The 17,318-nt window shown below is 48.5% G+C and overlaps 1 protein-coding gene across 3 annotated transcripts in view; it reads left to right on the top strand.

Moving 5' to 3' along the window:
• Nucleotides 1-17,318, top strand: part of KCNMB2 (potassium calcium-activated channel subfamily M regulatory beta subunit 2) — a 501,876-nt gene that overhangs the window by 25,407 nt on the left and 459,151 nt on the right. The window contains exons 1-3 of one of the 3 annotated variants that reach the window (XM_044292336.1): nucleotides 5,606-5,853; nucleotides 6,388-6,541; nucleotides 16,423-17,162. The exons of 1 other annotated variant lie outside the window; for it this stretch is intronic. In XM_044292336.1, coding sequence (XP_044148271.1) covers nucleotides 5,673-5,853; nucleotides 6,388-6,541; nucleotides 16,423-17,095 — 1,008 coding nt within the window. In that variant the 5' untranslated portion in view covers nucleotides 5,606-5,672 and the 3' untranslated portion in view covers nucleotides 17,096-17,162. Of the gene's footprint in view, nucleotides 1-5,605; nucleotides 5,854-6,387; nucleotides 6,542-16,422; nucleotides 17,163-17,318 lie in introns of those variants that run through there. One more of the 3 variants, XM_044292338.1, reaches the window with a different exon arrangement.

The raw sequence follows: 17,318 nt of genomic DNA, 5'->3' as shown, positions 1-17,318 counted from the left end.
AGGGGAGCAGGAAAAACGGCCTGGATAGAGGCCGAAAGGAGGCCGATGACACGGGCCAGTTGACGCAGGGAGACCTGTGGGAGAGATAGAGTCCGGTAAAGCTCCTTGCGAATCGCTTGGACCTTGGAAGACGGGAGACTGAGAGTTTCTGTAATGGAATTGATGGAAAAACCCAAAAATTCCATCTCTTGACCCGGAGTGAGACAGGATTTCTCCAGGTTGAGCAGGAAACCTAGACGGGACAGGAGGTCCATAGTCCAACCCAAATGCGTCAGAAGGGTAGCTCGGTCCAGAGCCATGAGAAGGATATCGTCGAGATAGACGATGAGACGGATCCCTCGACTGCGAAGGTGGGAGACAACCGGGCGCAATAACTTTGTAAAAGCCCAAGGAGCTGAAGAAAGACCGAATGGGAGACAAGTAAATCTCCATGTCTCCTTGCCCCATCGGAATTGAAGGAGGTCCCTGGAAACCTCGGACACTGGGACTGTCAGGTAGGCGTCCTTTAGATCTAACTTTACCATCCAATCGCCGTGAAGGAGCATGTCTCTCAAGAGGTGGATACCCTCCATTTTGAAATGGCGGTAAAGGACGAAAGCGTTTAGTGGCCGGAGGTTGATAACAGGGCGCATCTGGCCCCCTTTCTTGGCCACAAGAAACATATTGCTTAGCACTCCCAGGGAGGAAGATGGGGCCGGCTCTATGGCGCCCTTCCGGAATAGGGCCAATAATTCCTTGTGCAAAAGAAGGAGTTTCGGAGCAGGAAGGTGGTAAGGTTCTGGAGGGGGAATGTAGATCTGAGATCTGGTTAGTTCTATTCGGAACCCTAGCACAGTAGAGAGAACCCATGGGTCCGAGGTAATTGTAGCCCAAACGTGGGAAAAAAGACGGAGTCTTCCCCCTACCCAGGTAACTGAAGAAAGGGATGGGATTGGTAGACTTACCGAATGGACGTCTTGACGCTGGGAAACCTCTAGAGCCTCTGGATCTCCAAGCCGGGCCACGAGAGGGGAAGAAGGTAGACGGCTGTCTGGATTCCTGATTGGAGTTTCGGTACATGAAGGAGCCTCGACCCGAACCACGGGTCTGGAAAGATGAACGGCCGGACAGGCGGCCCCTAGAGCTGCCGGCCCTGGTGGAGACCCGACCTTGAAAAACGCGTCTCATAGACGTTTGAGCCTTATCCAAGGCCGTAAAGGCCCCAACAAAACGGGAGAGATCTTTAATAAAAGAATCTCCAAAAAGGAGGCCTTGAGCATCCTTGCCTGCTTCTGTTAATGCCAAATTAGAGAGTTTTGGCTCAATTTTAAACAATATGGCCTTACGTCTCTCAATAGAGAGGGACGTATTGATATTTCCAGTAATACATACTGCACGCTGGACCCAACCCCGTAGCTCTTCTGGGTCAACCAGCGTGTTTTGAGCTTTAGCGGACTCGGCCAACTCAAATATTTTAGTCAGGGGGCCTAAAATATCTAAGACCTTGTCTTGGCAGGCTTTTAGAGCAGATTCAAGCCCTCTGCGGGGATTCCATCCTGACTTGGTTAAATATTGGGACATCTTTGGGTCCACAATAGGGGTCTCACAGACCTTATTGGGAACAATTGGCCTGGGGCATTCAGCCCGTAACTTATTTCTAGCCTCTTTACTAAGAGGTTGGCGAACTCTCGCCTCCAAGTATCTGGCAACATGCTCAGAGGGGAGCCATTCTGCGGATCTGGGATGGTGAAGTGCATCCGGGTCAAACAGCGGAAGACCCGCTGGGTCTAGTATGGCCAAGGAGGGTTCCACGGAACCGTCCGTAGTAGAAGTAAGGGGTAAGGCCGGGTTAGAAGAAGGACCGGGGAGGTCCATATCTAAAGGGACTAAACCCTCCTCCTCTGTACCGTAAAAACGATCATCCTGTGCCTCCTCATCCGAATAATGATCGGAGTCAGATTCAGTGTCATGTTGCGCTCTGGCGCATTTCCACTGCCTCGCCTTTTCTGCCTGGCGGGCGTAGGCTCTTTTGCGCGGACGAGGCGCGCTATCTAGGGTGGCAGGTAACTCACCAACATTACTGGTTCTGGAGGCAGGTAAATCAGGGGCAGGTGCCCGAGAACTAGAGGGTGCAGGGATGGAGCTATCCTTAGAGGGCGGGTTATGCAAAAGGAAAGCTTCAGAGATAGAGTGCGATATGGCCGAAGCCATGGACCCCATAGCGGATTGAATGGCCATAGCAACAGAGCGCTGAATCGCCAGCGCCTGATCATCAGACTGACCAGCAACAGACTCCTGGGCCAGAGACAACTGCTCCAAGTCCCTAGGTGTGGGGGTGCGCTGATTGTGATCAGTCATGGTAAAGCAATGCAGTTTATAAATGCCTGACTAAAAATATATGGCCTGGGACAGGATCAGAGCAAACCGTATTGACAGGGCACTAATATATGTAAGGGCCCCAGCGATAACAAACCTAGAGGCCAGCAGGGATCACTTAAGAAAAAATCGAGCGCTACAGCAGTAAAAACCGTCCGCTCAGAGGAACTAGTGAACGGTCACAAGCGAGATCTCGCGATGCTGGGAGCAAAGAAGCGCGAGATCTCGCGAGAATAGGGGAAAAACGGCGCGAAGGATCCGAAGATGCAGGAGAAGAGAGAGGATAAGAATATGGCGGCCGAAGTCCCGCGAGACAACGGCCGCCGACGGGAGCGCACAGGAGAGTGAGCAGAAGGGAAGAAGCGGACCTATGAAGTAAGAGGGAAAAGCGGGGGGGGGGGGGGGGGGCGGCGGTAGCCGGAATTAACCGAACGAACCCTGTGGAATAAGAAAACCACCTCAGGGAAGACCCACAAAACAAATAGACATAACGAGTACTAATATATATATAGAGAAATATATACCTAAGGAAGAAATATATACAGTAAACGTTGAACACAGTAAGGGAATAGAAAAAATATATTGCCTAAATAAAATGAGAAGGGAGATAAACGCCCTTAACAATATAAAGCCCCACAGATAGCCCACACAAAGTACTTATCTGTGGAGGCAGCAGCAAAGAAAGAGGAGGAGTGTTTGGGGTCCAGACCTATTATACTGGGTCATATGGGGGAGGGTTCTGTTGCCATGGCAACTTGTTTGACTTGTATTTTTTCTTTGCTGCTGTTTAATCTAGTAAAGAAAGAGATAGCAATATGAGCCTCCGTGTCATGTAATAAAATCATTGTTTATGTAAAGCAAGGGTGGTGCCCAACCTGCCAACCAGCGGCCACATAAAGCCATTGTGTGTTTGTGCCCCTAACCATCAGGAAGCAGGCATATACAGGATCTCCCAAGAGTAAAACACTCACATCTTTGTGAATACTTTATTATATCTTTTCATGGGACAACACTGAAGATCTGACACTTAATACAATGTAAAGTAGTCAGTGTACAGCTTGTATAGCAGTGTACATTTGGTGTGCCCTCAAAATAACTCACCACACAGCCATTAATGTCTAAATCACTGGCAACAAAAGTGAGTACACCCCTAAGTGAACATGGCCAAATTGTGCCCAAAGTGTCAATATTTTGTTTGGCCATTATTTTCCAGCACTGCCTTAACCCTCTTGGGCATGGAGTTCACTAAAGCTTCACAGGTTGCCACCGGAATCCTCTTCAATCCTCCATGATGACATCACCGTGCTGGTGGATATTAGAGACCTTGCACTCCTCCACCTTCTGTTTGAGGATGCTCCACAGATGCTCAATATGGTTTAGATCTGGAGACAAGATTGGCCAGTCCAGCACCTTTACCCTCAGTTTCTTTAGCACAGCAGTGGTCATCTTGGAGGTGTGTTTTGGGTCGTTATCATGTTGAAATATTGCCCGCGGCCCAGTTTCCGAAGGGATTGGATCATGCTCTGCTTCGGTATGTCACAGTACATGTTGGCATTCATAGTTACCTCAATGAACTGTAGCTCCCCACAGCCAGTAGCACTCATGTAGCCCCAAACCATGACACTCCCACTACCATGCTTGACTGTAGGCAAGACACACTTGTCTTTGTACTCCTCACCTGGTTGCCATCACACACGCTTGACACCATCTGAACCAAATAAGTTTATCTTGGTCTCATCAGACCATGGGAGATGGTTCCAGTAATCAATGTCCTTAGTCTGCTTGTCTTCAGTAAACTGCTGACTTTCTTGTGTATCATGTTTAGAAGAGGCTTCCTTTGAAGGACGACAGCCATGCAGACCAATTTGATGAGCCATGCAGACCAATTTGATGCAGTGTGCGGCGTATGGTCTGAGCACTGACAGGCTGATTTCCCACCCCTGTAACTTCTGCAGCAATGCTGGCAGCACTAATACAACCTCTGGATATGACGTTGAGCATGTGCACTCCATTAGTACTGAAAAACATAGAATACGGAGTGCTATGCAAGGCCCCTGATCTAGTTCCACCTGACAGAATTGGTATATGGCTGCCTGATATGTATTGCAACTGGAATACTTGGCTGTATAGCTAGAGGTATAAATAGAGAGATTCTAACCCTGCTGTATAGAGCACTAGTGAGACCACATCTGGAATACTGTATCCAGTTCTGGAGACATCACCTACAAAAACATAGATAAAATGGACTGGGTGAAAAATAGTGGCAGGTCTGTAGCATAAAACATATTAGTAGAACAAAGGCTACATGCACACGACCGTATGTGTTTTGCGGTCCGCAAAACGGATGCCATCTGTATGCCATCAATTTTTTTTTTTTTTGTGGATCCATTGTAACAATGCCTAAAACGGACAAGAATAGGACATGTTCTATTTTTTGGGCTTGGCTACGGAACGGACATACTGATGCAGACAGCATACGGTGTGCGGTCTGCATTTTTTGCGGACCCATTGAAATGAATGGGTACGCATCCTATCCGCAAAAAAACGGAACGGACACGGAAACAAAAAACGTTCATGTGCATGAGGCCTAACTTTTTTTAAATGTCTTTTTCCAACTCTGCGGTAATTATTCTGTATGCAAGCTGTGACCGGCAGCAGTCTTTTTTTTTTTCTAAATCATATCTAGGGGTTAGATACATACATACATTTTTATCTTATTATTTTTCTTTACACGTTGTAAGGCAGTGACAGGCATTATAGCTATAAGAGGAGATGTATATCAGGATTTTCAGTTCTTTCCCCACAATCATTAGGTCTGAGGTGAGACCAGGTGTGATCATCACATGGGGATAAAACGATCCTCAGAGTTAGGCCTCATGCACACGACCGTTGTGTGCACCCGTGCCCGTTGTGCCCTTAGACGTTTTTTTCTGCGGCTCCATTGACTTTCAATGGGGCCGTTGAAAACTCGGCTTGTGCACCGTTTTTACACCGCGCCCGTGACCCGTGTTTCGAGGCCGTGAAAAAAATATAACCTGTCCTATTTTTTTCACGGCTAACGGATCGCGGCCCCATTGAAGTCAATGGGGCCGTTAAAAACACGTTTGCACACCCGTTTGACACCCGCGTCCGCGTCCGCGCCCGTTTTATTTATTTCATTTGCCATGGGCACTCTGTCTGGCAAAAGTTGTGGCAATAAATTTGAAAAAAAAAATGTACAGGAAGTTTAGGGTCACAGATTATGCTAATTTCTAGCCACCTGTGTCTGGAAGCTTCTCTCTGTGTGGTGAGGCAGCCATTAATTTTTCACTGAGAAAATGCCTAGGTGGAATGTGGAAAAGCTCATCACCCTGGTCCAGGAGAGGCCTGAAATATGGGATACCCGCAGCAATCTCTATCTGGATCGGACCAGAAAGGATGCTGCGTGGGAGCAGGTGGCCCGTAGCCTCCGAAAGAACGATTGGGCCAAAGCTGATAGCAGAGGCCGTGCTGACTTAGGTAAGTGAGAGCAATGTAGTTGTGCTGTGCGTGCCCACTGGATGGCAACCAGATTTTGTTTTTAACCCTGAGTTCCCAATAGTGTTTTTTGTGCAGTTCAGCTTCATTTGCCATAAAGGGCCGCACATGCTTTGTTAAAGTGACGTCTATTACATTCCATACAACACCATTTCTAAGTGTAAATGGCTGTCCCTCCCTTTGCTCCAGCATACAGTTCTCATGTTTCTAATCACATGTTTGTGCCCTTTTTGTCCCAGACACATGTCCTTGTATTTGAGCATCTTAGAGTTGTGACCGACACTTTATTTTTAAAAGTTAGGGCCACAAGGCTTACACGACTAGTCTCCTCCATCTTGTTCGTCTGCATTAGTATCCAGACACCTGCTGGACTGTACCATGTGCTGTTTATTCGGTCCTTTTTTGTTGGTACCTTGTTATTCCCTATTTGCTCCCTTTTTTGTAAAATGTCATTTTATGCTGGTTTCTTTGGATCCTTTGTAATTTTTTTTTATTTTTTTGCTTCATTATGAACAGTGAAACAAACCAAAACTCGCTGGGCCAGTTGCCGGGACCAATTTCGGCGAGAGGTCTCCAGCAAGGGCCGTAGTGGAGAGGGTCCCTCCCGGAAGAGGCCATACATCTACACTGCCCAGTTGCAGTTTCTCAGACCCGTAATGGACTTGAGGCTGTAAGTAAATTATGATTTGTTGATCCATTTCTCATTGTGCTTAATCTTTCAATTGTGTATGCCTCAGCTAATGTGTACACGAAAGTAATGGCTTCATTTCTGTTGTACTATTGAAGGCATCTACTTTCTGTGGGGCAGCCATGTACAAAATGTCACAATCCCACATTTTTAGAAGGCACACGCCAAGCATGCCTGAATAGCTGTAAGTAGAGTTGAGCGAACACCTGGATGTTCGGGTTCGAGAAGTTCGGCCGAACATCCCGGAAATGTTCGGGTTCGGGATCCGAACCCGATCCGAACTTCGTCCCGAACCCGAACCCCATTGAAGTCAATGGGGACCCGAACTTTTCGGCACTAAAACGGCTGTAAAACAGCCCAGGAAAGGGCTAGAGGGCTGCAAAAGGCAGCAACATGTAGGTAAATCCCCTGCAAACAAATGTGGATAGGGAAATTAATTAAAATAAAAATTAAATAAATAAAAATTAACCAAAATCAATTGGAGAGAGGTTCCATAGCAGAGAATCTGGCTTCCCGTCACCCACCACTGGAACAGTCCATTCTCAGATATTTAGGCCCCGACACCCAGGCAGAGGAGAGAGGTCCCGTAACAGACAATCTGGCTTCATGTCAGCAGAGAATCAGTCTTAATGTCATAGCAGAGAATCAGGCTTCACGTCACCCACCACTGTAAGAGTCCATTTTCATAAATTTAGGCCCAGCACCCAGGCAGAGGAGAGAGGTCCCGTAACAGAGGATCTGGCTTCATGTCAGCAGAGAATCAGTCTGCATGTCATAGCAGAGAATCAGGCTTCACGTCAGCCACCACTGCAACAGTCCATTGTCATAAATTTAGGCCCAGCACCCAGGCAGAGGAGAGAGGTCCCGTAACAGAGGATCTGGCTTCATGTCAGCAGAGAATCAGTCTGCATGTCATAGCAGAGAATCAGGCTTCACGTCAGCCACCACTGCAACAGTCCATTGGCATAAATTTAGGCCCAGCACCCAGGCAGAGGAGAGAGGTCCCGTAACAGACAATCTGGCTTCATGTCAGCAGAGAATTAGTCTGCATGTCATAGCAGAGAATGAGGCTTCACGTCAGCCACCACTGCAACAGTCCATTGGCATATATTTAGGCCTAGCACACAGGCAGAGGAGAGAGGTCCCGTAACAGACAATCTGGCTTCATGTCAGCAGAGAATCAGTCTGCATGTCATAGCAGAGAATGAGGCTTCACGTCACCCACCACTGCAACAGTCCATTGGCATATATTTAGGCCTAGCACACAGGCAGAGCAGAGAGGTCCCGTAACAGACAATCTGGCTTCATGACAGCAGAGAATCAGTCTGCATGTCATAGCAGAGAATGAGGCTTCACGTCACCCACCACTGCAACAGTCCATTGGCATATATTTAGGCCTAGCACACAGGCAGAGCAGAGAGGTCCCGTAACAGACAATCTGGCTTCATGTCAGCAGAGAATCAGTCTGCATGTCATAGCAGAGAATGAGGCTTCACGTCACCCACCACTGCAACAGTCCATTGGCATATATTTAGGCCTAGCACACAGGCAGAGCAGAGAGGTCCCGTAACAGACGATCTGGCTTCATGTCAGCAGAGAATCAGTCTGCATGTCATAGCAGAGAATGAGGCTTCACGTCACCCACCACTGCAACAGTCCATTGGCATATATTTAGGCCTAGCACACAGGCAGAGCAGAGAGGTCCCGTAACAGACAATCTGGCTTCATGACAGCAGAGAATCAGTCTGCATGTCATAGCAGAGAATGAGGCTTCACGTCACCCACCACTGCAACAGTCCATTGGCATATATTTAGGCCTAGCACACAGGCAGAGCAGAGAGGTCCCGTAACAGACAATCTGGCTTCATGTCAGCAGAGAATCAGTCTGCATGTCATAGCAGAGAATGAGGCTTCACGTCACCCACCACTGCAACAGTCCATTGGCATATATTTAGGCCTAGCACACAGGCAGAGCAGAGAGGTCCCGTAACAGACGATCTGGCCTTATGTCAGCAGAGAATCAGTCTGCATGTCATAGCAGAGAATGAGGCTTCACGTCACCCACCACTGCAACATGCCATTGGCATATATTTAGGCCTAGCACACAGGCAGAGCAGAGAGGTCCCGTAACAGACAATCTGGCTTCATGTCAGCAGAGAATCAGTCTGCATGTCATAGCAGAGAATGAGGCTTCACGTCACCCACCACTGCAACAGTCCATTGGCATATATTTAGGCCTAGCACACAGGCAGAGCAGAGAGGTCCCGTAACAGACAATCTGGCTTCATGACAGCAGAGAATCAGTCTGCATGTCATGGCAGAGAATGAGGCTTCACGTCACCCACCACTGCAACAGTCCATTGGCATATATTTAGGCCTAGCACACAGGCAGAGCAGAGAGGTCCCGTAACAGACAATCTGGCTTCATGTCAGCAGAGAATCAGTCTGCATGTCATAGCAGAGAATGAGGCTTCACGTCACCCACCACTGCAACAGTCCATTGGCATATATTTAGGCCTAGCACACAGGCAGAGCAGAGAGGTCCCGTAACAGACAATCTGGCTTCATGTCAGCAGAGAATCAGTCTGCATGTCATAGCAGAGAATCAGGCTTCACGTCAGCCACCACTGCAACAGTCCATTGTCATAAATTTAGGCCCAGCACCCAGGCAGAGGAGAGAGGTCCCGTAACAGACAATCTGGCTTCATGTCAGCAGAGAATTAGTCTGCATGTCATAGCAGAGAATCAGGCTTCATGTCAGCCACCACTGCAACAGTCCATTGGCATATATTTAGGCCTAGCACACAGGCAGAGGAGAGGTTCATTCAACTTTGGGTAGCCTCGCAATATAATGGTAAAATGAAAATAAAAATAGGATTGAATGAGGAAGTGCCCTGGAGTCCAATAATATATGGTTATGGGGAGGTAGTTAATGTCTAATCTGGACAAGGGACGGACAGGTCCTGTGGGATCCATGCCTGGTTCATTTTTATGAACGTCAGCTTGTCCACATTGGCTGTAGACAGGCGGCTGCGTTTGTCTGTAATGACGCCCCCTGCCGTGCTGAATACACGTTCAGACAAAACGCTGGCTGCCGGGCAGGCCAGCACCTCCAAGGCATAAAAGGCTAGCTCTGGCCACGTGGACAATTTAGAGACCCAGAAGTTGAATGGGGCCGAACCATCAGTCAGTACGTGGAGGGGTGTGCACACGTACTGTTCCACCATGTTAGTGAAATGTTGCCTCCTGCTAACACGTTGCGTATCAGGTGGTGGTGCAGTTAGCTGTGGCGTGTTGACAAAAGTTTTCCACATCTCTGCCATGCTAACCCTGCCCTCAGAGGAGCTGGCTGTGACACAGCTGCCTTGGCGACCTCTTGCTCCTCCTCTGCCTTGGCCTTGGGCTTCCACTTGTTCCCCTGTGACATTTGGGAATGCTCTCAGTAGCGCGTCTACCAACGTGCGCTTGTACTCGCGCATCTTCCTATCACGCTCCAGTGCAGGAAGTAAGGTGGGCACATTGTCTTTGTAGCGTGGATCCAGCAGGGTGGCAACCCAGTAGTCCGCACAGGTTAAAATGTGGGCAACTCTGCTGTCGTTGCGCAGGCACTGCAGCATGTAGTCGCTCATGTGTGCCAGGCTGCCCAGGGGTAAGGACAAGCTGTCCTCTGTGGGAGGCGTATCGTCATCGTCCTGCCTTTCCCCCCAGCCACGCACCAGTGATGGACCCGAGCTGCGTTGGGTGCCACCCCGCTGTGACCATGCTTCATCCTCATCCTCCTCCACCTCCTCCTCATCCTCGTCCTCCTCGTCCTCCAGTAGTGGGCCCTGGCTGGCCACATTTGTACCTGGCCTCTGCTGTTGCCAAAAACCTCCCTCTGAGTCACTTCGAAGAGACTGGCCTGAAAGTGCTAAAAATGACCCCTCTTCCTCCTCCTCCTCCTCCTCCTCCTCCTGGGCCACCTCCTCTTCCATCATCGCCCTAAGTGTTTTCTCAAGGAGACATAGAAGTGGTATTGTAACGCTGATAACGATGTCATCGCCACTGGCCATGTTGGTGGAGTACTCGAAACAGCGCAACAGGGCACACAGGTCTCGCATGGAGGCCCAGTCATTGGTGGTGAAGTGGTGCTGTTCTGTAGTGCGACTGACCCGTGCGTGCTGCAGCTGAAACTCCACTATGGCCTGCTGCTGCTCGCACAGTCTGTCCAGCATGTGCAAGGTAGAGTTCCACCTGGTGGGCACGTCGCATATGAGGCGGTGAGCGGGAAGGCCGAAGTTACGCTGTAGCGCAGACAGGCGAGCAGCAGCAGGATGTGAACGCCGGAAGCGCGAACAGACGGCCCGCACTTTATGCAGCAGCTCTGACATGTCGGGGTAGTTGTGAATGAACTTCTGCACCACCAAATTCAGCACATGCGCCAAGCAAGGGATGTGCGTCAAATTGGCTAGTCCCAGAGCTGCAACGAGATTTCGCCCATTATCACACACCACCAGGCCGGGCTTGAGGCTCACCGGCAGCAACCACTCGTCGGTCTGTTGTTCAATACCCCGCCACAACTCCTGTGCGGTGTGGGGCCTGTCCCCCAAACATATGAGTTTCAGAATGGCCTGCTGACGTTTACCCCGGGCTGTGCTGAAGTTGGTGGTGAAGGTGTGTGGCTGACTGGATGAGCAGGTGGAAGAAGAGGAGGAGGAAGCCGAGAAGGAGGAGGTGGCAACAGGAGGCAAAGAATGTTGCCCTGCGATCCTTGGCGGCGGAAGGACGTGCGCCAAACAGCTCTCCGCCTGGGGCCCAGCTGCCACTACATTTACCCAGTGTGCAGTTAGGGAGATATAGCGTCCCTGGCCGTGCTTACTGGTCCACGTATCTGTGGTTAGGTGGACCTTGCTACAGATGGCGTTGCGCAGTGCACACTTGATTTTATCGGATACTTGGTTGTGCAGGGAAGGCACGGCTCTCTTGGAGAAGTAGTGCCGGCTGGGAACAACATACTGTGGGACAGCAAGCGACATGAGCTGTTTGAAGCTGTCTGTGTCCACCAGCCTAAATGACAGCATTTCATAGGCCAGTAGTTTAGAAATGCTGGCATTCAGGGCCAGGGATCGAGGGTGGCTAGGTGGGAATTTACGCTTTCTCTCAAATGTTTGTGAGATGGAGAGCTGAACGCTGCCGTGTGACATGGTTGAGACGCTTGGTGACGGAGGTGGTGGTGGTGTTGGTGGTACATCCCCTGTTTGCTGGGCGGCAGGTGCCAACGTTCCTCCAGAGGCGGAGGAAGAGGCCGAGGCGGCAGCAGCAGAAGAGGCCGAGGCGGCAGCAGCAGAAGAGGTAGCAGGGGGAGCCTGAGTGACTTCCTTGGTTTTAAGGTGTTTACTCCACTGCAGTTCATGCTTTGCATGCAGGTGCCTGGTCATGCAGGTTGTGCTCAGGTTCAGAACGTTAATGCCTCGCTTCAGGCTCTGATGGCACAGCGTGCAAACCACTCGGGTCTTGTCGTCAGCACATTGTTTGAAGAAGTGCCATGCCAGGGAACTCCTTGAAGCTGCCTTTGGGGTGCTCGGTCCCAGATGGCGGCGGTCAGTAGCAGGCGGAGTCTCTTAGCGGCGGGTGTTCTGCTTTTGCCCACTGCTCCCTCTTTTGCTACGCTGTTGGATCGGTCTCACCACTGCCTCTTCCTCCGAACTGTGAAAGTCAGTGGCACGACCTTCATTCCATGTGGGGTCTAGGACCTCATCGTCCCCTGCATCGTCTTCCACCCAGTCTTGATCCCTGACCTCCTGTTCAGTCTGCACGCTGCAGAAAGACGCAGCAGTTGGCACCTGTGTTTCGTCATCATCAGAGACATGCTGAGGTGGTATTCCCATGTCCTCATCATCAGGAAACATAAGTGGTTGTGCGTCAGTGCATTCTATGTCTTTCACCGCTGGGGAAGGGCTAGGTGGATGCCCTTGGGAAACCCTGCCAGCGGAGTCTTCAAACAGCATAAGAGACTGCTGCATAACTTGAGGCTGAGACAGTTTCCCTGGTATGCATGGGGGTGATGTGACAGACTGATGGGGTTGGTTTTCAGGCGCCATCTGTGCGCTTTCTGCAGAAGACTGGGTGGGAGATAATGTGAACGTGCTGGATCCACTGTCGGCCACCCAATTGACTAATGCCTGTACCTGCTCAGGCCTTACCATCCTTAGAACGGCATTGGGCCCCACCATATATCGCTGTAAATTCTGGCGGCTACTGGGACCTGAGGTAGTTGGTACACTAGGACGTGTGGATGTGGCAGAACGGCCACGTCCTCTCCCAGCACCAGAGGGTCCACTAACACCACCACGACCATGTCCACGTCCGCGTCCCTTACTAGATGTTTTTCTCATTGTTATGGTTCACCACAACAACAAATATATTATTTGGCCCAATGTATTGTATTCAAATTCAGCGGGATATAAATTTGAGGCCTAGTATTTAGGCGCTGGGTGACCGGTATGGATTTAGTGACAGAATTAGACTTGGAAATGCACAGAAGCGTGTGTGTGTGAAGTTATTCTGAATGACCCAATGTGCACCTTGAATATTATATACCCTTTTAGGGATAGATTTCAAATAGCTCTGATATAGCAGAAACCACTAAATTATGAAATTGTTAAATTGGGAATTGTATTTAAACCCAGAACAAAAAATGTGCTTTGACGGACACTAAATAACTTTCCCAGCCACAACAGGACAGCGTTAACGAGAGATTTAGCAGGATATAAATTTGAGGCCTAGTATTTAGGCGCTGGGTGACAGGTATGGGTTTAGTGACAGAATTAGACTTGGAAATACACAGTAGCGGGTGTGTGTGAAGTTATTCTGAATGACCCAATGTGCACCTTGAATATTATATACCCTTTTAGGGATAGATTTCAAATAGCTCTGATATAGCAGAAACCACTAAATTATGAAATTGCTAAATTGGGAATTGTATTTCAACCCAGAACAAAAAATGTGCTTTGACGGACACTAAATAACTTTCCCAGCCACAACAGGACAGCGGTAACGAGAGATTTAGCAGGATATAAATTTGAGGCCTAGTATTTAGGCGCTGGGTGACAGGTATGGGTTTAGTGACAGAATTAGACTTGGAAATACACAGTAGCGGGTGTGTGTGAAGTTATTCTGAATGACCCAATGTGCACCTTGAATATTATATACCCTTTTAGGGATAGATTTCAAATAGCTCTGATATAGCAGAAACCACTAAATTATGAAATTGTTAAATTGGGAATTGTATTTCAACCCAGAACAAAAAATGTGCTTTGACGGACACTAAATAACTTTCCCAGCCACAACAGGACAGCGTTAACGAGAGATTTAGCAGGATATAAATTTGAGGCCTAGTATTTAGGCGCTGGGTGACAGGTATGGGTTTAGTGACAGAATTAGACTTGGAAATACACAGTAGCGGGTGTGTGTGAAGTTATTCTGAATGACCCAATGTGCACCTTGAATATTATATACCCTTTTAGGGATAGATTTCAAATAGCTCTGATATAGCAGGAACCACTAAATTATGAAATTGCTAAATTGGGAATTGTACTTCAACCCAGAACAAAAAATGTGCTTTGACGGACACTAAATAACTTTCCCAGCCACAACAGGACAGCGGTAACGAGAGATTTAGCGGGATATAAATTTGAGGCCTAGTATTTAGGCGCTGGGTGACCGGTATGGATTTAGTGACAGAATTAGACTGGGATATGGCCAAAAAATAACCACACTATTGCTGGTTAAATGCACTTGGTGACGGGCGCAGCTTGCCCCTGATTTAGTATATGGCCAAAAAATGAACAGACTATTGCTGGTTAAATGCACTTGGTGTCACAGCTTGACGCACCACACTACTGAGGGTTAAATGCACTTGGTGACGGGCGCAGCTTGCCCCTGATGTAGTATATGGCCAAAAAATGAACAGACTATTGCTGGTTAAATGCACTTGGTGTGACAGCTTCACCCTGATGTAGGCTTTAGCCAAAAAACAACCACACCATTGAGGGTTAAATGCACTTGGTGACAGGCGCAGCTTGCCCCTGATTTAGTATATGGCCAAAAAAATGAACAGACTATTGCTGGTTAAATGCACTTGGTGTGACAGCTTCACCCTGATGTAGGCTTTAGCCAAAAAACAACCACACCATTGAGGGTTAAATGCACTTGGTCGCAGCTTGGATGCACTTGGTCGCAGCACCGCACAAGACACAAAATGGCCGCCGATCACCCCAGAAAAAAGTGACTGACAAACGGTCTGGGCAGCCTAAAAACAGTGAGTGAGCATTTGAATTTCAGCAGCTCAATGATGCACAGCTGCAGATCGATCGATTAATCAAGTGAAGTCCTTTGGAGGAGTTAATCTGCCTAATCTCGCCCTACTGTCGCATCCGCAACCTCTCCCTACGCTAATCAGAGCAGAGTGACGGGCGGCGCTATGTGACTCCAGCTTAAATAGAGGCTGGGTCACATGGTGCTCTGGCCAATCACAGCCATGCCAATAGTAGGCATGGCTGTGACGGCCTCTTGGGGCAAGTAGTATGACGCTTGTTGATTGGCTGCTTTGCAGCCTTTCAAAAAGCGCCAAGAAAGCGTCACAAAAGCGCCAAGAAAGCGACGAACACCGAACCCGAACCCGGACTTTTACGAAAATGTTCGGGTCCGTGTCACGGACACCCCAAAATTCGGTACGAACCCGAACTATACAGTTCGAGTTCGCTCATCCCTAGCTGTAAGTTAACCAGTCCTGCTTGGAGTTGTCGTTGTGCATCAGATGGTGGGCATCAGTTTGCACATGCCTGGGGTTGGTTGTGTCCATCACTTTATGTGAAAGGTTGCCCCCATTCAAACCCGCTGCTGAGTTGTATGATGAGACGACACGTGTAGTGCGCATATAGCACCCCCCCTCTCTGTTTGGTTCCTGCTGCATCAATTTTGGGCAGGTCCCAGAACATAGATGTTTTTAATATTGAAAGGATTTCACAAACGACAAGCCACGTGCGCTCCGCACGCATTATCTCATCATACAGATGTTCTGCGTGTTTGCCTCCTGTTGGTCTTATACCACAATAATCTTTGGGACTTTTCATAGGGATAGGTCATTTATACCTCAAAAGGTGCATGTCTCCCATTTTAATGCAAGTCCAGATTAGTATATCAGTTTTGACATTAGCGGGTGCTTTTATAGTTCCCATATAGATTCCTTTTTTTACTGACATGTCGGAATTTGATCCCCATTTGGTATTGGCCACGTCATTCACATTGCTTTCAATGTATGGCACCAGGACCAACATTGATTCCTTGGTTTGTTTGTGTACAATGAAAAAAACCCAGAATCCAATGATGTTCCTTCTAGGCTTGACCACCCGTCTCAGAATGACTGCTCTCATCATGCACATTTGTGGCCCAGTACATGTTATTATTTTGCTGGAAAATAAGTTCGACCAGTTAGACCCTACGTCTTGTATGTTGGTATGGTTGAAGCAGGCCACATACTGGTGAGATGGCGTCAATATCCGCACTGGTTTGGTGCCTGGAATGAGTATTCCTCTTCTTTCGCTGGACTGCTTCAACCATCAAACCATGTTTTACCATTACATTACCATTTGCGCTTTACCAGTTGTGACCCATCTTGCCCTATATATTGTAAATACATTTGGAATTGCACTGTTCACATAGATGCATGTGTTTATTGCGTATTCTCTTACATTATGTTGTTTCGAGCCACTCCATATATATAGTGTCTGTATACAGCTGATCACACCTAATATCACTGTTTATTTTCTGTTAAATTTAAAAAGAGATATCTAATTGAGTTTTTACATGTCTTTGAAAAACAGTACTGCGGACAGTCTGGAACCCTCTGGGGAGTCGTCTTCTGATGGGAGTGAAACCCCAGCTGTTTTTTCCCCTGCAATTAGTCCCGAACCGACGCCAGCAGAGGACCCGGAGGAATCGTCACAGGGCCAGCACCAACAACAGCCCAGTCCACCCCGTGTCAGGCAGCCGCACCGAAGACGCCCCCGCCAAGTCCCTCCCTCCACCTCTGTGCCAGAGAGTCGGGAGGTTATTGACGCACGCGTCATTGATTTTCTGGCACAGAGGCGGAGTGACGGAGTGGAGGAGAAAATGCTTCGCGGATTGGCGCCCCTTCTGAAAAAAGTGCCGGAACCTGATCACAATGCATGCGTGGCTTCAATTGCTGTGGTCATGAAGATGTTCGCCATCCCAAATCATGGGGACATACTGGGCCGTTTGAACAACTGGATGGTGGATCTTGAAAATGAGGGGCAACCCCAAGTGGCCGGCCAATTTGGACGGGAAAGGCAACCAACTCAGGCGCCTTCTTTTGCCCCACACCCCCAGTACGGGCCACCCCATGGCCATATGCAAGGGGCAGCACAGGGCATTTTCCAGGGCAGTTTGCCCACTGTCCCACAACAGCAGGCTCAAGGAAGGCCACGGTCCTCCTTTCCGGCAGGGTCTTTCACTCAGGACCTCTTTGAGTTATGATTTTCTTTTTTGGGGGGTGGTTTTTCTGTTTTAATTTGGTTGGTTGTGTTTATTTGCCAAAAATATTGTTTATAACCTGTTTTGGTGCAGAATATTTTTGAAAAAAGTTATTTTGTGCACTAAAAATGTGTCTGGTTTTATTTTCTAACATTCCACAAACCATTAACCTTATCATTTTGTCTATCATGCCCAAAAACACACACACAGTATCTACAAATGCAAC

Source organism: Bufo gargarizans, chromosome 4, assembly GCF_014858855.1.
Source record: "Bufo gargarizans isolate SCDJY-AF-19 chromosome 4, ASM1485885v1, whole genome shotgun sequence".
NCBI classification, from domain to species: domain Eukaryota; kingdom Metazoa; phylum Chordata; class Amphibia; order Anura; family Bufonidae; genus Bufo; species Bufo gargarizans.
This window is presented reverse-complemented; position numbering and strand designations above follow the sequence as displayed.